At 25.4% G+C, this 22,769-nt stretch overlaps 1 protein-coding gene across 2 annotated transcripts; it reads left to right on the forward strand.

Annotated features, from left to right (window-relative positions):
- Positions 1-236: 236 nt before the first annotated feature.
- Positions 237-14,768, forward strand: LOC129606422 (transient-receptor-potential-like protein). Of its 2 annotated transcripts, none has more exons than XM_055516747.1 (14): positions 237-906; positions 3,836-3,987; positions 6,924-7,161; positions 8,525-8,667; positions 8,749-8,929; positions 9,043-9,234; positions 9,916-10,150; positions 11,124-11,397; positions 11,561-11,953; positions 12,017-12,212; positions 12,397-12,561; positions 12,977-13,196; positions 13,326-13,644; positions 13,708-14,768. In XM_055516747.1, the coding sequence occupies exons 1-14, from the start codon at positions 877-879 to the stop codon at positions 14,402-14,404; spliced, it is 3,435 nt and encodes a 1,144-aa protein (XP_055372722.1). In that variant the 5' UTR covers positions 237-876; the 3' UTR covers positions 14,405-14,768. The 2 variants fall into 2 exon arrangements, with proteins under 2 accessions (XP_055372722.1, XP_055372723.1); XM_055516748.1 differs by lacking the exon at positions 237-906 and adding an exon at positions 2,174-3,276.
- Positions 14,769-22,769: the final 8,001 nt, after the last annotated feature.

Raw genomic sequence — 22,769 nt, forward strand, 5'->3', positions numbered from 1 at the left:
CAACACAAAAAATAAAAAAACAATAATAATAAGCAAGAGAAAGAGAGAGAGAGAAGGAAAATCAACAAAAATTTAAAAAAAATACAAACAATACAAAAGTGCCTTAAAGGGAAAAAATTACAGTTAGTCGGAAGTGTTAAAATTCCGTCCAGCGTTTATACAACATTAAGGTGGAGAGCAAAACAAAAAAACAATTCGACATTTCTACAAGTGAAGTTTTGCAGAAAAAAAAGAAACACAAAAAAATTGTGAATTTTTTGTTTTGCAACGGGATTTCATTTTGTTTTTCATTTATGTTTTGTTTGTTTGTTTTCTCTTTTATGAAATAAAATAAAATAAAAGAGAAGAGGAAATCAAACACTTGAATAAAACAGACTGCATCGCACTTTTCTTTTTTTTTTTGGTTTCTTTTTACCTTTTACTCTCTTTCCAATTAAATATCATTGCTATCAACGAAGGTGTTGTTGGGTTAGAGAGTACCGACTTTAATTACTATGAAAATAATATCAGATAGAAAAGAGATCAAATTGTCAACATTTTATTTGTTGCTGTTGGCGTTCTAAAATTATTTTGTTTATAAGAATTTGCTGCAGGCTTTTAAGTTAACCAGTTCTACAATAATAAAAACCGAAAACAAAATTTACAAATAAATATAAATAATTGAAGGATCTTTAACTTACGGTGGAATACTTACAAAAGAGAAGTTGTTGAGATTAATTCTCTCTATATTTTTCCTCTACGTATTTTTTTTTTTTAATTTTTAATAACATAAAAACCAGAAAAAATACAAAAGAGAGGCAGTTGTTATTTCTTATTAAAAGGAAGTTCTAAAGTTGCTTTTACAAAACAAAAACCAAAAACAAAACAAAATAAACAATGGCATCGGAGAAAAAGGATTCATCAGGGGTAAATTTATTGTTAATTGTTGTAGAGGAACAGAGGCATTTTGTTTTTATTTTTCTTATATAATTTCATTTTTTTTTCTTTCTCATTTGTAGTCGCACAAACATTTCTTTTATTTATTTTGAGAATATGCTAAGAAAAATTATGCTATAAAAAATATGTACATACAGCAATATATGTACACACATTTTGTGACTGCATGAGCTCAAGAAACATTCTTAAATTTCTCTTTTTGTCTTGGGTTAACAACATCTTCAATTACTCTTGTATACGTTTATAGATTTTGAATTAATAAAAATTTTGGCTGGTCATGTTGAAGTAGATCGGTGATAAAATCACAATCATAAATTTTATTGAGAGAAATTATTGTATGCATAAATGATTGTATTTGAAATCTAGTTTGATTCAATAATGAAAATTTTAAAGTTTCTGTGAATTTTGCGGCTTTTTACAATAGTAACCTGTAACAAGTTTAACTATTCGGTTTTTTTTTGCGATAACTTCAAAAAAGCATGAAATTAAATATTTGAGGAAGTGAACGAGAAAAAAATAATATTTTTTAATTAATTTTAATATTTTGTAAATTAATTAGAAAAATGACGGCAAACCAGCAAGAACAACAAAAAATAAACATCTATATTCTACTTTTTCTTCTTATTTCACACAAGAAGGTCTTGTTATGGAAATTAAGAAACATTTTTTATAAAATAATAGAGCCAGTTAAACTAACAGATAGCCTATTTATTTTGCAGGCCATAAACTTTTTCTTAAAATGGGAACAACACGAGGAAATGCTTTAAATTATGGTTACGGTTGATAAAATTTGCAACTTTAGTCTTAATTTTAATACTAACGGGCGGAAATAAAGGAAGGATTTTGCTGAAAAATTGTGATAAAGTTGCTGCTTTATTATATAATAAAATTTTAAAGAAGTTTCTGCAGCCAATTGAATATTAATATTCTTAAAAGGGAGGCAAGGATTGGTGACGCGAATATATAGCCTAGCCCAGTCAAATGACAACCTCACCGGCGAGTGGTGCTTCCTGCTACAAAACAAACGAGGCTCTGTCGACCTTTCATCTGAAGGTATATTCAGATTGTTTTTTAAAAAACATCATATTTGCGATATTTATAATGATTAACAACAAATACTATAAATATAAAACCTAATGTAATATTTATACAAAAGTTATAAAAATATTATAAAATAACCGAAAATTCTGACATATTTCAACTTGATAATGGTTTTAAAAAAAAATAAAAATTTAATAAATAACACATTTAAATTTAATATATGTATTATCAAAAACAACTGACAATTATTATAAAATATTAATCACATAAGTTAAGAATAATGGTGCAAATGCACACTAAATAAATAGGAACGTTAAAAATGGCAAAATTTACTAATGGCACTTATTTATTTGTTATAAATGAAAAACTATATAATAAAATATAATCATAATATTATTAACTTTATCAATTACACACAACCACTTTATAAAGGAACTAAACTAAATAAAAATATAAACATAACCAATCCATTATGTGAAGAAGAAAATTTTTCCATTGTAAATTAAAAACAAAATTATGATTTATGCGACGAGAATCTTCTATATTTTGGCAAAGTGTACATTTCTGTATTACATACAATTGTATATGTAAAAAGTGTAATGAGATGAAAATTTTGCTAAGAAAATTTCTATAAAAAACAGCAAATTATTACATTAATCTATATTGTATATAAGAAAATGTATTTAATTAGAATTAGATCTATGTAGCTGCAAATATGCTGACTGGAAAAAATTTACCTATGCTTATAGTTAAAATAAGCTTAAATATTAAATAAGATGGAGTTGATGGAAAAAATAAAGAAGAAGTTTAAATTTTTACAATGATTTCATCTTAGCTACAGGAGCAACAATTACTTGATCTTTTCTTCTAAAAAATCATTTAAAAGTTTATAAATAGCCAACTATTTGCAGTTTATAATTGACAAGAAGAATTGATAATTATAAAGTGAATTCATTTAATATATAAGGGACTTTTTAAAATTGTTATACTGAATACACTTTATATAATATTATACCTGTACTATATTAATATAAGCACAACATTTAATGTATACAAAAATAAAAGAGCAGTTCTACATTAAAATATCTTTTGCATTCTAATATCTTATGCTCTTGATGTTGAACAGATGAATATTGAATTAAGTTGAGATCATGTTGAATAATCTTCCAATACGCATTACCAAATTTATATTGATGTTATATTGTAGGATATATAAATTAAAATTAGCATTGGAAGCAGTTATCATATAATGTTATACAAAAAAAAAAATATGAATTTTAAATGGAAGATTTAATAAAGGTAATTAGATGGAATTGAAATCTAATTTTTAAATAGTGATTATTATCTGGTTCATATTAAATAAAAATTCTTTTTGTTTTACTGTTTTAATCTTTATATAAATTTATTTTGTCCATAACCCAACCCCTTGACACCGCGTTCAAATATGTTTAATTTTAATTGTTATGTTTGATATCTTATTATAATTAAATTAATATTAAAATTATTTTTATTTTTAATTCAACAACTATAATATGTGTATACAAAGTAATTGTCGATGTCGAAAAAATAAAATATATTTTCCAATTTCCACAAACAATATTAATAATTAAAAAATTATTATTTCGAAAAATTGTTTTATTATAGATTTTAATTTAAAATTTTATAAAGTATATAAAAGCATTTTATTATTATAAATATTAATTAAATTTTATTTTAATTAAAAAATTTTTAATTTTGATTTTATTAGATTTTGGAACATTTTTTTCTTCATAAAATATTTCGTATAATTATAGAATTTAACGAAAAAAAACCGTAAAGGAATTAAAATTATTTATTTTTTTCCAATTTTCATATTTAGGTGGGGCTACAAATAGAGGCTCCAACTCCAATACCATCAGATAATATAATTTTCAATGGAAAAACTTTAATAAGTTTACCACAACCTCTAACATTAGAGGAGAAAAAATATTTATTAGCTGTGGAGCGCGGTGATTTGGCAAATGTTAGAAGGTAAGTTATTCTTTTACAATAAAAAAAATTATAAAATTTATTTTAATTTTTATTAACAATTTCCTATTCTTAAATGGTTTAATTGCCAAAATAGATTTTGAGCATAATATGGAAAATTTTCCGTATAAGTCCGGTTTAACATATTGTTCTGAAGATTTTTTAGTATTTAAAATTAAATGGCGAAAGTAAGCCACTCAATGAATTTAACCTTTACCTCTATGAAGTCACCTCTGGCGTGACAAAAATATTTTTCTCTAAAACTCTATGGTCAGAGTTTGACTGGCACCAGAGGGGACTGGCGTGACAAAACTGTTATTCATGCATGCGCAATTCAATTATTGTTAGTATTGAGTCTATTCTCCAAGTAATTACTTAATACCTAACATATGATATCAAAACCAGAAAAATTAAATCAGAGTTGGCCGAGAACAAATTAGAAAAACAATTATAGTACCACTGCGTGACAATTTCTTTTATGTCTGCAAGAAATAAGTTATCGGGTATTGAAACCCTAATCGTGTATCTCGCTTTCTACTCACTTTTTGTTCACTTTCAAATTAGAATTCTTAGTTTTCCTAATGGATATTTGATTTTTTTAATAAAATTAATCATTTTTGAAATTTTTTATTTTAAATTTAGATCTTAGAATTTGTTCACAAATTATCGACTGAACGTTTCACTTTCAAAAATAGTGTGAATAAATTTTGTGTGCATATTAGGAAAAAGCCAGATAGGCAATTCCGAATAATTCTTCTCACTGGAAAATTACGTTATACAAGTATACGATATTTACTCATTTTCTTCTCACTTGAAGTAAAATAGTGATATAGACGATTAGACCCTTAATTTCCAATTTTATCATTATCATCGCCAATGCAAATTCAGTTCATACAAACTGATCAAATATTTCTAATATGTTTTATAGTTTTTACATTAAACTTTCAAATTTTTAAATATTTTGCTTAAATTGCAATTTACAACACTCTTCTAATAAAAAGTCGGTATATTTTCTAGGAATTGGAGAAATACAAAATAATCCTATGTATAAACTTTTTCGAATACAATTTTTAACTTTTCAAAATGAACTAATAAAGCTTACAATTAAAATATTTACATTAATCCGGACCAGATTTTTGGTTCCAGTAAAAAAATTTTTTTACCAAATTTATCACACCCTTGTAATTTGACATGTGATTATTAGACTAAGTTCATAATTTGCTTTCCTTTATTCTTTAAATTGGTAAAAAAAATTTAAATAAATCTCACATATTTTTTTACTTGTTTTTATGTTTTTAACCCTTTCTTGTATTTTTGTGGTTAGTTTACCATTTTGTTTGTTGCTCTCTTGTTGTTGTTGTCTTTAAATTATAGGAAGGAAAAAATTTGTCATTATAATTTATTTTATATTTAAAATTTTGCCAACGTGTTCGGTAGTCGATTTCCTTTTATTTTTTGTTTATTGTTTTCTTAAATTTCAGAGTTTTGTAAACAAAATTTAATTTTTAGCATTTTTTTTTTTAGAATTTCAGTTTTTTTTCTGTTCCAGTTAATCCTTCTCAAATTTAAATGAAATTTAAATTTATTTCTCTCTTATAACATTTTTTAATTCATCTCACGCATTTGAGACGACAAGTCCATAAAGTTAATGTTCTGCAAATAACATAATAAGGAAGTAAGAGAAAAAAAATTATTTTTTTTTTTAATATAAAAGATAAACATGTGCGTGTATCTGTGTTAGTTGGCTTTTAATGCGGGGTATTATAAAACAAGGGTTGTCCAAAATAGAAAGAGAAACAGAAGAAAAAAAAGAGATAAACTTAAAGTGATGGGGTTTATGCGGTTTTGTTTTAATTTTTTATTCCATCAAAGTAATTTTTTTTTCTGTTTTTAAGGATATTATCCTTTATGAAATTTTATACTATAATAATATGTATTTGCGTGAATATTCATTTAATGTCCTTTTTTATACTGTCTCATAATTATGTCATATCATGCCAATTTCCAATGTTTTCTAAATGAGATTTTTTTTTGTTTTTGCTGTTTTCATTATTTTTCTTGTTACAAAAAAATTATGTTACAAATATTTCGATGGTTTCTGTTTTGTTTTTGCTCTTTGTATTACACAATATTATGATGTCCTTTTTATCCTTTTGTTTTATTGTAATGTTATTTTTGTTTGGCTATTTAGATGATATGAAGATTTTTTTTTTGTTTTGTATTTTTGATTGCGGTTATTGCTGCGTGCTTTTGTTTTGAACTATAAAACAAAAGAACATTAAGTCGTTTATGTGACAAAATATAGAGATGTCATTCGATTTTGTTGAGAACAGACAACTAGGCAATGACATTTCATTTTCAACAATATTTTAGACATTTTTCTCTCGTATATATTATATAATTTCCTTTTATATATGTATATTATGTATAGCAGTTATTATTATACAATAATGGGATTTTTTTTTTAAATAGAATATAAGGAGAAGGATAAATCTATTAAAGTTAATGATTAGACAATTTGTTTTATAGATGAGTGTGTATGTTCGTACATTATTGGTTTTGTCATTGTAATAAAATAAATTGTTTTTTTTTGCTATTGTCTTTTATTTTTTCTGTTTTTATAAAATCATTTCCTGAACAAAAAAAAAATCAAATTTCGATAAAATTAAGCAGAATAATTCCAATATTTTTAAAGTTCTTGTATTTTAGAAAAAAACAGAAATAATTTGAGAAAACTAAAAATTTAATTTAAGAAAAATTTCTCAATTTTTTTCAAAGAATTGAACAAGGTTAAAGAAAAATTGTGCCGAATATGATTGCATATTTTTAGGATAAAGAAAATTGTAAATTTTTTAATTTTTTAAAAAATTATTTTTACCTTATTTTATTTAATATTTTCTCTAATTTTTAATAATTTTCCCTCTTATTTTCTTTAACAGAATTATACAGAAAGCAATTAGAAAACAACATCTTAATATCAATTGTATGGATCCATTGGGAAGACGTGCATTAACATTGGCAATTGATAGTGAAAATCTTGAAATGGTTGAATTATTAGTTGTTATGGGTGTTGAAACTCAAGATGCATTATTGCAAGCGATAAATGCTGAATTTGTTGAAGCTGTAGAATTATTACTTGAGCACGAGGAATTAATTCATGTCGAAGGTGAACTGTATGTAAGTATTTATAGCACAATATATTAAAGTACATAAATAAAGATATAATATAGCTACATTATTGTTTGCAATATATTGAAAGTAGAGTCATACGCTTCAAAAATATACAAAATTGTATTAATAGTAACTTTTTTATATGATTGTCACGTCACATATACGTGTATATTATATCATGTATATGTAATCAATTCGACATTAAGATCTAGAAGAAATTTTAACGTTTTTTTCTTTTTCTTTGTGACAAAAAACTTTTCTTTGCTTATTCATATTGGTTTCTTGAGTTTAACTCCATCTGAGAAGATGTTGAAATATGTTTGAAAACTTAATATAATTTTATTTGGCAAATATTCTTACATTTGAAATTTTTCTTTTTTGTTTTCTTTGTTCTGTGTGAATTCTTTTTTAAATTTTATATTCATGTCGTATCGTCAGGATTCCTTTTTTTGATATATAGAATTATTTTTAAAAGAATCTCCCAATTCAAAGAGTAAAAGTACAAAAAATCAAATGAGATCAAACAAATGGTTTCGAAAGGAGAACATTTCACTTTCCAAGCAAAAAGCAAGTTGTTAACAATACTCTTGAAGAGTAACTATTGAAAGAATAATTTTATGGATAATGTTCGAATAAGACGATTAAAATTAGGTCAGTTGCAATATAAAGCATACAAGCTCATGGCTTCGAAGCAATAAGTAATCAAAAATTAGACTTTGGTAAATTTGAAACTTCGGAGATGATGTTTAAATCAAATATAACCTTCATATCAACAAAGTCTTAAAATTTCAAACTTATTGTTCTCTTTCTAAAGCATAACTTACGCTAAGAATTTGTAAAAAACATATCCTAAAAATTGATTGCAAAAATTCTCACCAGCTGACGCCATTTTGTCCAAATATTAAGTATTTCGCAGTACAAGAAAGAAGATCATATCTTTCTTTGCCGGCCTGTATTCTAAAATTGCCTGTTCCAAACTTTAAGGAGCCGTAGTTTTTAGAGCTACAGATTCCTCAAAAATTATCTTTTAGAGAAATAAATTTTTCAGAAAGAATTATTTGTGTATATTATAATAGGTTTTTATGTAAAAAGTAGATATTGAGTCTAGTTTTACTCAATATTCACGAACGGATGCACGTAAGGATGTATTGAAACTGGAAAGCAAATTTTTTTTCATTTGCATTGAAAATGTGCTAAACAAATGGGTATAGATTTATAGAATAGAATATTTTGAAAAGAAAAAATCTCAGCGATATTCGATTCTTATTCAATTCAATACAATTCAAAACTACTACATGTTGACAACTGGATGCATTTTAATTCAAAATTTTTGTATTTTATTTTTACACGTATGCTTATTTGTATATAGAGCTGGCAAAAAGTTGATCTGAATACATCAAGATTTACCCCAGATATAACACCTCTGATATTAGCTGCTCATAAGAATAACTATGAAATTTTAAAGCTTTTATTGGATCGTGGTGCTGCAGTACCAATACCACATGATGTTAGGTAAATTGAAACTATTTAAAAAAAAAAAGAATAAATAAAATTGTAAAAATTTTTAATAAATTTTTTTCTTCTTGTCATTAGATGTGGCTGTGAAGAATGTATTAGAATTTCAAAAGAAGATCCACTAAGATTATCTTTAGCTCGTGTTAATATGTATCGTGCTTTAGCAAGTCCATCATTGATTTCATTAACATCAGCTGATCCTGTATTAACAGCATTCAAATTATCATGGGATTTAAGAACATTAGCTTTTACCGAACAGGTGAGAAAATTTTTTTGCATTTTAATTTTAAAATTTTTTTTAGAATTAGTAATGCAAAATGAAGTTTATTTTTTTAAATCAAAATTTTTTTTCTTTAAATCCAATTTCTAAAGGAATGCAAAAATGAATATTTAGAATTACGTTATCAGTGCCAAAAATATGCAGTAAATTTACTTGATCAAGTACGAAATTCAAATGAATTAGCTGTGATTTTAAATTATGATCCGGATGCGCCACCATATGTTTATGGTGATCGTATGACATTAAATCGACTCGAATTAGCAATTAAATATAAGCAGAAAAAGGTACTATTATAAAATTTGTAAATATTTTTTAAATTCAATGAAAACCCAAACTAAGGACCAACATAAAATTTCATTATTAAAATCACTTCCAAATTGCCATCACGACGAATTTGCGTGTGTATTCGAAAAATACATAAAGTGAGTACATTGAGTTTTTATCGGGATTCTAATACATTTTTGGCCTATGTTTGGCGCATTTATCTTTTGTCATGAAAAATGCATTTAAAGTTAAAACTTAAAGTTTGTCTTTAGTATTTACTATTGAAACTCTTTACTCGGATTACGCTGCTTAGAAAAAATCACCATTTAATTAATCGCCATCTTCGATTATTTGATTTGGTTAAGAAGGTTGTAAGGTCTAACAGCGTTTGCATAATTTGTTTGTAGCATAGAGCACAAAATTGACCAGCTATAGACAGAAACAAATTCACACAATAATGAAATAAAATAAAAGAAGAATCACTGGCCTGATTAGTATAATATCCAGGACAGTGGTAGAATTGTAAACGAAGCGATGATAATTTCTTAAAATCTAATATGAGCAACCAATATAATAATAATTACAATAAAAATAAAATAGAATTAAAAAACAAAACCTTATATTAATATTTATTTTTTTTACTCTCCTTTTTTACTATTCTCATACACTATAAACTGTACACATAAAATATATGTGTATAGTTTGTGGCTCATCCAAATATACAACAATTATTGGCGTCAATTTGGTATGAAGGTGTACCGGGATTTCGACGTATGAAACTTATAGATAAATTATTAACAATTGTTAAGGTGGCTGTGTTATTCCCATTATATTGTGCAATGTATATGATTGCTCCAAATTGTCAAACTGGGAAGTTAATGCGAAAACCATTTATGAAATTTTTAATTCATGCATCATCATATTTATTCTTTTTATGTAAGTATATAAAATAAAAAAAAATATTTGAGTTAGAATCTTTGAATTGAATTCATATTCTCTAGGACATTTTTAAATAGGATGCATAGTGATATTTTTAAATAGGCTGCACAGAAGTAGAATTTTATATTAAAGCTGCAAGTTAAATACATTACAAATAGCTGATTTTTGGTTCAATAAAATTCATTGAAAAAATTAATTTATTATAAAGGAAAAGAATTGTAATTACGATCAACTCCTCTCCGTTTAAAACCCAATATAATAAATAAAAATAGAATATGGATGCTTGCGATTCTAAGACGAAAGATTCACTAATTAATTAAATATATGTATGTGCCGTTTTTGAACAGAATCTACAGTTTGCGAATTCGGCAGACATTCGTCCTAAATATAAAAGCTTCTGATATTTTGTTCACTTGTACAGTTTATTGAAGATTTTATTTAAATTGAAATGCAGAAACTTTCAAAAAATAACTGAACACAACTGTTTGTATAACATCAAATGTTTGATGTTCTTAAATAAAACCTCAAATGTTTATGTACTGTGAATCTAACTTGCGCTAATCAAGGCTCTCATCAATTGTAAAAAACTCCCGGTGTTGTTATTATTATTTAGAAATACGAATTTTCTTTAAATCTTTATGTTAAACACTTAAACATGAACTTGCTATTTATTTATTCAAAAAATTTCCAGTTCAAATTATTTAGATTTCAAGAGCAGTCAACAGTCAACATATAATTAAAAATTCAGTCAGAATAAGTCACACATTAACACAAATCCGTTAATATTTTATTATTGTGCATGTTTTCTGCTTTGCTAATTTCAATATTTTTCTATAATAGTTTTGCTCTATATTTCAAGCTGAAATAGTTTTTATCACAAATATTTAATGAGCATTTTAATATATTCGTAGTCGTAGTATGGAAAGGAAAATATTTTTAATTAATTTTTTTTTTTAATCGTATATTGCAGTTGTCCTTATTTTGGTATCACAGCGAGCTGAAGATGATGTTATAAAAATATTTGGTACTAAAGACATGAAACGTAATTTAGAAGAAGAAATGAAACAGAATCGTGGCAAAGGTCCAACTAGTCTTGAAGTACTAGTATTACTATATGTTTTTGCATTTGTATGGGAGGAAATACAGGAAGTTTATATGCAAGGAATAAGAAATTATTTACGTAATATGTGGAATATTATTGATTTTATACGAAATTCACTATATATGAGTGTGTTTGTATTAAGGTAAGTTATTAAAAATTTATAAATTGCAGTATGTGTAATTTAGTTTATGGTAGATATTTTATGTATGATAAAATTTAATCATGAATGTCCGAAAATTTTATAGATTCAAAATTGATTATGTAATTTATGTAACGAATATTTCTATTGTCTTTGCATTTAACAGAGTATTCGCATATATTCAGCAAAGAACTGAAATATATAGAAATCCGACAACAGCTTATACACCAAGAGAAAGTTGGGATGCATTTGATCCACAATTGATAGCAGAAGGATTATTTGCAGCAGCAAATGTATTTTCAGCTTTAAAATTAATTCATTTATTTTCGATAAATCCACATTTGGGACCATTACAAATATCTTTAGGTCGAATGGTTATCGATATTGTGAAATTTTTTTTCATTTATTCTCTAGTCTTGTTCGCATTCGCATGTGGTTTAAATCAATTGCTTTATTATTTTGCTGATTTAGAAAAAAGTAAATGTTATAGTTTATCAAATGGTGAAGCTGATTGGATTGGTAATTCTGATGCATGTATGAAATGGAGACGTTTTGGAAAGTAAGTTAATAAAAAAACGCTAAGTAATCGATTACACAACAATTTAAAATTTCTAATTGGCAGCTTATTTGAATCATCACAATCATTGTTCTGGGCAAGTTTCGGTATGGTTGGATTAGAAAATTTTGAACTAGAAGGAATAAAAGCGTATACTCGTTTCTGGGGATTATTAATGTTCGGTTCATATAGTGTGATTAATGTGATTGTACTGTTGAACCTTCTTATTGCAATGATGTCAAATTCATATGCAGCAATTGTGGTAAATGAAAATTACAGTTTTTTTTTTCTAATAAATTATAAATTTCTTTATATACACACATATATTTCTATAAATTCAATATTAAAATTATTTCACGTTTTTCTTATTCATATTTCCTTTATTTTATTGTATTTGTGGAATATTTACACGATTTCATATGCTTTTTATTTAATAACATGTGTAGGAACATTCTGATACTGAATGGAAATTCGCAAGAACAAAATTATGGATGAGTTTCTTTGACGATAGTCCCACATTACCTCCACCATTCAATATATTTCCATCTGTTAAATGGATTATTAGAATATTTAGGAAATCGAGCAAAGAACTTGCAAGAAAGAAGTCTGAGGTAAGATTTTTTTGTATGTGTATACAAATAAATAAATAAATAAGCAGTCTTTACATAAAATCGAATCGAATTTATATTCTACTTACGAATTCTGTTATAATGTAATATAGGGTACCTACATTATTATATTTCACCTTTATTAGATTTTATAGAAAAAAATAGGAAAATAATGGTAAGGTTAATGCCAAATACAACGAGGCATAATTTATTAGAAATAATATAGAAAAAAGATTTGTCAGGTTGCTGTTCTGTTTTGATTTTTCATATAATTTTAAAGGATTCGATTTTTTGTAAATATATTATTGTTATCCTTATGTCAAATAAAAAAAAATGTATCAATTTTATTTGCCTTAAAAAATTTCTCTATTTTATATTTTGTGCTTTTTCAATCGAAATTATCAATGTCTTCCTATAGAAAAGACGTGAAGCTGAACGTGAGAATCAGTATATAAATATTATGAGAGCACTTGTTTGGCGTTATGTATGTGATCAGCATCATAAATTGGAAGAGTCTGCAATAACTGAAGATGATATCAATGAAGTTAAAAACGATATTTCTACATTGAAATTTGAGTTATTAGAAATTTATAAACAGAATGGAATGGATATATCGTGTGCATCACAGAAAGAACAACGTAAGTATATGAAAAAGATTTAAGGATGTATTTTAATATTCACCATTCCGCAAAAAATAATTTTTTTTTGCGGAATGGTGAATAATATTTAATTAATTTATTTGAATAATTTATATTCTATTGTAATAGCCGTTCGTGCTAAGCGTGCTAAGGAATGGGAACGACGTTTAATGAAAGATTTTCAAGTATCTTTGATTACTAGAGATGATGAAGAAAATAAGGAAATTGATATGAATGTTTTAAATTTAAAACAAGAAGCACCACCAAATGAAAATCCAAAGGAGAAATTTATAAGAGTTGCTCGTATGGTTGCCCAAGAAACAGTAGCTCATAAATGGAATACTGTTTTAAATAGTGTTTCTAAAGATTCTCAAATAGGACGTTGTTGTAATGAAGAAAGTTTCCAAAGTCAAATGAATTTACAGAAGGCAATTGATGAAGCTCAAAGGTAATAACTATTTTTGTATGAATGTTATTAAATTATTTTCAATAATTTAATTATTAATTTTAGAATGATTTTAACTACCGATCCAAATCATTCTGAAAATACAAGTCCAGTTGAATTTCATGATGAAAAATCAATTACATTATTAGGTTTAATAAATAAATTCTCTGAAGAAGTTGGAAGTGCTGTTAATCGTAGTACATCAAAATCGAAAAAAGATGAAAAAAGAAATTTAAATCGTGAAGAAAGTAAAGATTCTAATACAGGAAAAATTATTATGTCAAAAAATACTACTGCAAAAACAGTTGGTGAATTAATTCGTTCAATTTCACCAAATCCATCAAATTATAAAGATTTACAAAGATCAATGTCACCACCAATATTATCTGATAAAATGGCTTCAGCATCTGGTTATCAAAAAGTCAATGGATCTACAGTAATTAAAGGTAAAAAAGAGATTGAAATTGTCTTATCACCCGTTGAACTAGATAATAAGAAAAATGGAACAGGGAAAACAGATTTAAAAACAATGAGAAAAGCTCCACCACCACCACCAGGAAATGATAATACATTAAAAATCAATGAGAATAGATTAAGTGGTGCACGTTCACCAGAAATTCGTTTTTTAACATTACATGATAGCAGTGAAAATTTGGTACAACGTGACACAGATTCTGATATTAGTTCAATAGGACCAAGTAGTCCAAGACCAGGTGGTAATACTGGTAGTGATGCTAATAGCAGAAGAAAGGGTTGGTTATAAAAAAAAATATGAAAAAAAAAAAAAAACAATTTAAAGAATTCTTTATTTGATATTTGTTAGTTAAAATTTACATATATGAAATTTATTATAAAAATCTATAAAAAAAAATTAGATCTTACTTTATATAGCTACAAGTTAAGAATCAAAAGGCCTTCAAACATTTAATAAATATTTCTAAATGTAATTTAATTTTAGAAAGAGATTTTTAAATTTATATTTATTTACATACGTATAGTTAAAGAAATCAATAAACTTGTTTATTACTATGGAATTTATAACAAATTATACCAAACTCATTAATTGTATAAGAATAAAAATTGGACTTTAACAAAAAGACTTGTTAAAGATGTTGGATAAAAAAGAATATTTCGTTTAATTTTTATTACTATTGGCATTAGAAAAAGGAAATCGAAAAAATAGTTGAGTAAAGTGTCTTAGTAAGGTGAGTTTATAATTTAACACATAATTTGTTTTTTGATTTTGAAGAAACTTGATTTTAACAATATAACTTTCTTATTTTTATAAATTTTAGTACAAACTAATTACTTTTCAATTAACTTTACTGACCGCTCCTGATCTTAAATATTGAATATTACATTGCTGAAAATAGTCCAATTAACTATTTTAGGTGTATCGGGATGTAGAAGAAATGTTTTACAAAATTGGAAATAGTGAGGCAGAGAGATAATTCTCATTATTTACTTACATTTTAATATGATAAGGTTTCGTTGAACTTAATATCTTCAAGTGCTAGGATTGTGGCTATTTGATATGCAATTTTTGTTGGAAAACTTTTGAGCATTTGTAGATTTGTATAACTGGACAACAATGCATTATGTTTTGAGCTCCTAGAACAGAAAACATTATTGTGCTTAAAAATACATAAGGGTAATTCAGAACATTATAAAGGAACCTATTTATAAGCCAAAATATCTCATTTATTACGCGTATACATTATGAAGAAATTAGTAATCTGCCAGATAAAAGTTATAGTCAATATCAGATAAAATTTATAGTTACCTAAAAGGGAAAGTTTAGTTAGTTAATTTCATGTTCTGATTAAAATACGACTTAATTATGTAGAACGAATTTCTACTATCATATAGGGTATTTTATAAAATTAGCTGCCTGTTAAATGAGTTGTCTCATTCCACGTCTGTTGTTTGAAATTTGTGATTAGCTTACTCTAAAAAATTATGAAATTTTATTTATTAGGTTTTATTACTGAAAATTATTAAGAAAAATTAAAGTTTAATTAAAAATTATTTGAAGCATTATGTGTTACAGTTATTGCTGTTACTGGTATTATGTAGTACAACCGGTTTTTAATGCTTTTAATTATTTAATGAGTCGAATTTCTGTAAAAGAAGCCAGCTCAATCATGAAGAGAACTTATAACGCCTTCATTTTACAATACTGCATGAATTTAAGTTCCTCTTTCACAAATTTATTTGATTTTCTTTTTTCACACTTTCATTGTGTTTTATTTCATTATTACATTTAATATACACATTAAATGTTTCTTAAAAGTATTTTAATTGATTTTAAGAAACGCAATATGTTATCCCTTATATAGGACACAAAAGAGATTATCTAATTAATTTCAGAATGAATTACGTACTAATTTAAAAATATTTTCACCAATTACAAAATCTAAATGCTTAAATTTTTTTATTAATATAATATCATTAAAAAAACTTTTATCTTTACACATTTACATACACAAACGTAAAATAATTTTACTTTTCATAATGCATGTAAAATAAAAAATAAAATGATGAAAAATTTCTTTTTGTAAATTTTTCAACAAATCATTAAAAAATTAATAAAAGCTCATGGCACAAGAAAAAAGAGACGAAAAAACCACAAGAAATTTTTTTCGTTTTTTTCAAAAAATCTTTAAAATCTAATTTAATGAACTCATATTTTAAGAATATGTTCCAATATTATGAAACAAAGAATGTAAATTTCATGGCAGCTTAAAAATTTTAAAAAGAATAATAAAAATTAAAAATAACAAAGAAAAAACAAGAGAAAAATTTTCATCTATTCATTTCCGAAGCATTACCCATTCAAAAAGTCATTAATGAGCTCCTGTTGTTGGAAAAAACAAAGCAAAAACCATAAAAAACATAAAATCATTTTATCGCTCTTTAATAAATTAATTTTGAAAATTTTTCAGTAAAAATTATAAAATATTTAAAAAATTAAAAAACAAAAAAATTTTAAAGAATTTTCCAATCAAGAATCAAAAATGATGTTGGATTTTATTTGGATATAACAAGGATATAACAAGGATTTTATTACTACACAATATCCTTAATATGTTTATGTATATATTTAAATATTACTATATAAATTGACTTACATGCACACATAAATAAAATATAAAAGCTTTTTAAATTCTCTTCCTTACACTTTAGTACAAACACACAATCGTGTATTTGCATCCTGTTTAAATCTTTTAATATTTTTTTTTTATTAAATAAATATTTTCTTGCACTTAGATTTACTTATATAATATGAGCATATACGCTTAAATGATAACACCGGAGAAAAATATGAAGTATAAAATTTAATTGTTAATTAAATTTAATACGTTCATTTTGTATTCTTTATTTGTATACAAATATGTTTTGTACTGTAAAATCAAAACGTTTTAAGAAAACAATTAAAAAAATATTGACAAATTGAAATTTAATAACGTTAACAAATCAATGAAGGACGTCTAGGCATATAGTTTTTAAGGATTAAGAAGCTTCAACGGTGGATTTAAAAGTGATAACATTTTTTTCATGAAAAAACTTCAAAGCAACATTTCCGAGAGCTTAAACAACAGTTTCGCAAAATCCTGTTTATATACTAAAAATTTCATTTGTTTAAGAATTAGCTTAGAGTACCAAAGAGAGAAAAGATGAACTAAAAGGCCATTTTCATGCATGTTGATCTAAAATAAGTAGGGTACACAAAAATTATACCAGGCGATGTCTCAACTCGGTAAAAACAACAAAATGTATCCAATTTTGAGGAAAAAATGTATTCAAAATGTATCCAACCTCTTAAAGTAGGATTATTACACTAAGTCGTCTTATTTCGTACGTTACAAATTAACCAATAATTAATTACAATTTGCTTTAACCAACAACGTGAGTTTTGTTATTTATAATAAATTCTTTAAGAAATCTCAAACAACCTTTATTACTTTTTAAATGTAAAAGTTAAGGTCAGAAAAAACGTATGAATTATGTTCTGTATGTTTGATTTTCTGTACGAAGTATGTTCTGTAGATGTTGAACAATCCGGTATTTACAATTGTCTAAACATTGTGGATTTGAATAAAGGAAGACACAGTTTCCTTTAATTCAAATGTATTTTCAAATGTGGTCAATTTCGGCATTTTGGCAGATTTGAGTGCCTTTGCATCCAAGCCAAATTTAAAGCAAAAATGTATCCAAATGGATACAATTTTATCAAAGTGGGAACGCTGATAACAGACCTTCGCCTTATAAATAACGAACAACAAAATACACTTTTTAATATTTGCTTAACTTGACTTAAAACGTTTCGGTATTTATATATAGTTGCTTTTATAAGCTCTATCAAGTAAACCATGTATGTACTTCATAGTTATTGCAATAAATAATAAATTCGGATCAAATGAATAAGTTCGTATAGTAGCACGTTTCACTTGAATAGGTGAAGTACTTTTTTTTTTAAAAAAAAAAATTCTTTTACCCAAGTTACGACATAAACAATTTCTGCATATGCTTGAATTCGGAAACTAATTAGATTAAAATTTTTAAATATTTTTATGTAACAATAAATTTTAATGTTAATATATTGCTTTTGCAGAAATTTGAAAGGAAAATTTGTGAGTTTTGAAAGGCGATATCATAAGAGAACAGATTGTTGAATAAATTTTCTTTTAACAAAACTCATTACTTATTAATGTCCAAATGAGATTTTGTAAATTTCAAATTTGTAAAGCTATAAGTAAAAAAATGTTTAAAAACACCAATAATTTCAACAGCAATTTTACCATTGTAGCGTTAACCTTTTCAATATTGCTATGAGAAATAACTTTCTCAAGAACATTCATTTGTATACGTAAAATTTCAGTTTTCTATTCGAAAAGCTATGCAAGACTATGTATAAGCCAGCACAAGGACATATGGAGTGACAAATGAACAGAATAAAACTAATAAACACATTTTTTTTCTAATTGTTTTTAAAATGTGCTAGAAATATAAAACTAGTATAAGAACGTACGACGTGTATATTTAAAGAATTTTGAGTTTTGCGAAATATATTTTGTTTTTTATTTTTTTGACTATTGAAGAGCACAATAAGAGTGAGGACTGGCACAAGTTTGTACATACTTATATATATATTATTCATAGTATTTTTGTTATAAAATAGAAATTATTTTTTATGATATTATAACAGTAATAAATTTCTCATCATATATGAGGTAAGCAATGTTAGTTACATAATATAAGCAATATGTACGTTATATATACAAATATATTATATAGAATTACTCAATTCCATTTCTCTTGTACAGAATATAGATACACGAACAATACAATTACATACGTTAAATACACAAGTATTCACATTTTCTATGATTTTCCCTAATTCAATGATGTATGTATATACATGATAACTTTCCAGGAATTGCTAATTAAAAAATTAAAAAATTAAAGAAAAAATATTATGTAGATCATTATATTCAGAATTAGGGAGTTTTCATTCTATTCTTACGTTAACTTTAATATTTTTACGAGTACCAGAGTGCGCGAATGTTACATGCATGGTTTTAAACACTTGCTACATTATGTATAAGTTATAGATATGAAGTTGAAATAGTATGTTAAACGCAAAAAATTTTTAAATTTTTTTCACCATGGAATTTGTTCAAAAAAAGATTCTTTAAGGAAAATTATTTTTTAATTTTAAAATATTTTTTGGTTTAGCTACAGTAATGTACTTAATTACTGTTAGTACAGTAATCTTATGTTGCTCATTAACAGAAAATAATATCGCTGTTTTAATTTTGTTTGGGAAATCGATTGGATGTCAAATTTTGTACGTTTTACCTATAGATAATGCAGTATATACTTGAAATATTTGGGTTCGATATTTTAGAATTCTATTATTTCGAATATTTAGAGTTATTTGAGTTATTCTAGCTTTGAAGATTCTTTCTTATACCACAAATATTTTATACTGCTTTTCTCTTATTTCACTGAAATAAATTTTTAAATATCAAATTCTGGATAATCTTTCGTTTTTTTTTAAATAGTGGAATTGCTCTAAATTTTCTGTGAAACTGTTAATAAAAGCTCTCACAATTAGTAAAACTCTGTTGTGTCAATACACTTACACAATATGCCGTATTTATGTGTTCGTGTATATCTTTGCATATTTGATCTTTATTTTTATCTTTTCTTCAGATATCTTGGATATATTATGGTATATGTGAGAGTATGGTAAACTGAAGGTTAACACGTGTATCAGGAGGTTAAACACTTTTTTTTCAAAAAAGAAAATATTCCCTATTTATTTTTTTTTTCTTAAAAATAATGAATTTTATCCTTGTCAGGGAGATGAAAATGTACATTTAATGTTTCATATTTTTGGAGTAAAAATTACAAGGGACATTTGAAAAATTTTCAAAGAATAACTTACCGATATTGATAAATAAAGATTCTATCTTATTCAAGGAATAAAATTTTATTTAAATTGTGTTTTTGATTTAAGAGACGATTAAAACTTTAAAATATGTGCTTGTTTCGTACGTGAGTCATTCGAAAATTTATCAGATACTGTTCGAATTGAGGAGACGTAATAAATGCTTCTTTACAAAAAATGTAAAATTTTAATTTTGACTATAGTTTTTCGAAAAAATATATTTCGATTATTTATAAAATATAAAACCAACGCTAAACAATGTTTGCAATTTCAAAATTATATGCAGTAATAAAGGCATATTGCCCGTATTACAGACAAAATACTTTAGACAACTATAACTTAATTATCGATTATTGTCATTTGTAAAATCAATACACTGCAATGCTGGAAAAATACCTACTTTCTACAGTAATATCCACAAAATGCAGTAATATCCGCAACAAGATTTATTGATAATTGAATATAAAGAGTTAACCATCTGTCCAGAATAAAAAAAAAATTTAAAATATTTGCAATTAATGGAGAAAGCTTACCACGCTCATTCATATATTGCTAATAATTGTTGTGCAATATTTTTAGAAAATTGACTTGTGAATTAGAATTTTAAAAGTTTTTCCAAATGAATTCAACACTTCGAAAATGTAGGATAGAGAGTTTTCTCCAAAACCATGTTAAAATTTTAACGAGTATATTCGCAGTTCTTTTTCGATACCCCTCGTTTTTCAATCGATATGTATTATAGAACATTGAAATAAAAAACATAGACACATTTACAAATATATTTTATATTAATAAAACCCTAATTACAAAATTGACGGCTTTTGAATGTAAAAACAGATATCAAAGTTAAAATCGAGTACATGATTAGAAGTAACAAAAAATTTGGTAAATTATGGTATATTTAATCTATCATATATACACAACCGTATATGTAAAACATTTTAAATAGGTCTTCCCCCGAATTTCACTCATATACCATTCGAATTTTTTTTTTCTCCGTTTACATTCAACGAACCATTTATCCGAAAAACTGAACTGAATTCTAAAATATTTTTTAAACACTGATTTTCATTTAATTTTTTTAAGGAATAGCTAGAGAGGAAAAGGAATATTTTTAACGTAACAAAACAAAAAAATGAAAATTTAGAAGTAAAAAAAATTATTTTTAATATTGAGTTGTAGATGGGGTTATTAAATTCATTGTCATTGCCGTAACTTGTGTTGCTGTTGGTAAGATTTTCTTTTCTTTTTCTATTCAAGATTTAATCAAGAATTTATTTTATGGTTTTGAAGTTAAAAAAATGCTAAAGAAGAAAAACTGCAAAATGATAATAAAAAGAAAGACGAAAGATTGTTGCTTTATTTTGTGCTGATCAAGCGGAAGAGTAAAACATAAAGAAATCACTTAAAGAAAAAAATAATCAAAAAGTGCTTGTAATAAAACGTTCATCATCTTTAATCAGCTTTAATTTAATTAGAAAATGTGCATTAAAGTAAATTTTCGTTTACAATATTTTTTAATGATGCAAAATATTTTTCTTCTAAAGGGGGAAAACAAGTCTTGTTAAAGTATAAGGCTAAAAACTTGAAATCGGAATATGCACTTGTACACCAATTTAATTGTATAATATTAACAGAAGTAGTTAGAATATTTTAAAATATTTGCTATGTCTTTAATTATTTTCTATTTACTCTTTTATAGGAGTTGTTGCCTTCAGTACGCTCTAAAATTCTTATACATATTTTACTGATTTATTTTACATATTTCTTTAGTATTCAGTAATTTTTTTTTTATTCGAAAATAGCTAAGCAAATTCACGATAGCTTTTAGTATAAAATTTGAAAAATTTAATACTAGTGTTAAATTTAAAAGTATTTGAACTTTTAGTTTAAAATTTTTTAATCATCGCCTGTTGATATGCAATATTTTATTGTTTAACAAAATTGACTGCTTACTTTTTGAAAGAAACTGTTTTGCTAGAGCTATTAGTGAGAAACTTCCTTTAAACTTTAGATTGTACACATTTTTTGTAATTGTAATTGTAATGGTTTTTATCGACCACATTGCATACAACAAGGAAGGTTATATTATGGCAGCAAATTTTGGACGTCAAGTTTTTAGCGGAAATGCACTTCATAAATATGCGGAATAGTAGGGAAGCGCAAATAAACTACTTTAGATTAGTCTGTCGATTTGTTGTTAAACCGAATTGTATGAAAATTTATATATGAATTTTCATTGGTGATTTCACGGTTTTTTCAACTTTTGGGAAATGCTCTCTGGAACTGGATTGTTACTGCATACCGATTTCATTTTTTGATAATTTATAAGAAAATAACAAATGGATTTCCTTGAAATTTAATGCATGAATTCAGGGTATTCAGGGGAATTCAGGCAAATAATGAACGTGTAAAGTTTTTGAGAGTATTAGTAATCAGAAACCGAAATCAATTTTACAATTTTTAGTATATCTAAAGAACTAATTGACGGAACTTGTTGAAATTTAGTATTTGACTTCTTTTTGCAATTGAAACTTACAAAAACTTTTCAAGAGATTCGGTTAGTACAAAATTAAACTCTATTAAGAGCCAAATGTTCATTGTTTGTTTTAGAGTCCTTAAAATCAGCTTTGAGAAGAAAATCAGCTTTGATAAAGTGCGTATGTAGCGC

The sequence above is a fragment of the Condylostylus longicornis genome, unplaced genomic scaffold (genome assembly GCF_029603195.1).
Source record: "Condylostylus longicornis isolate FDR11 unplaced genomic scaffold, ASM2960319v2 ptg000018l, whole genome shotgun sequence".
Classification (NCBI taxonomy): Eukaryota; Metazoa; Arthropoda; class Insecta; order Diptera; family Dolichopodidae; genus Condylostylus; species Condylostylus longicornis.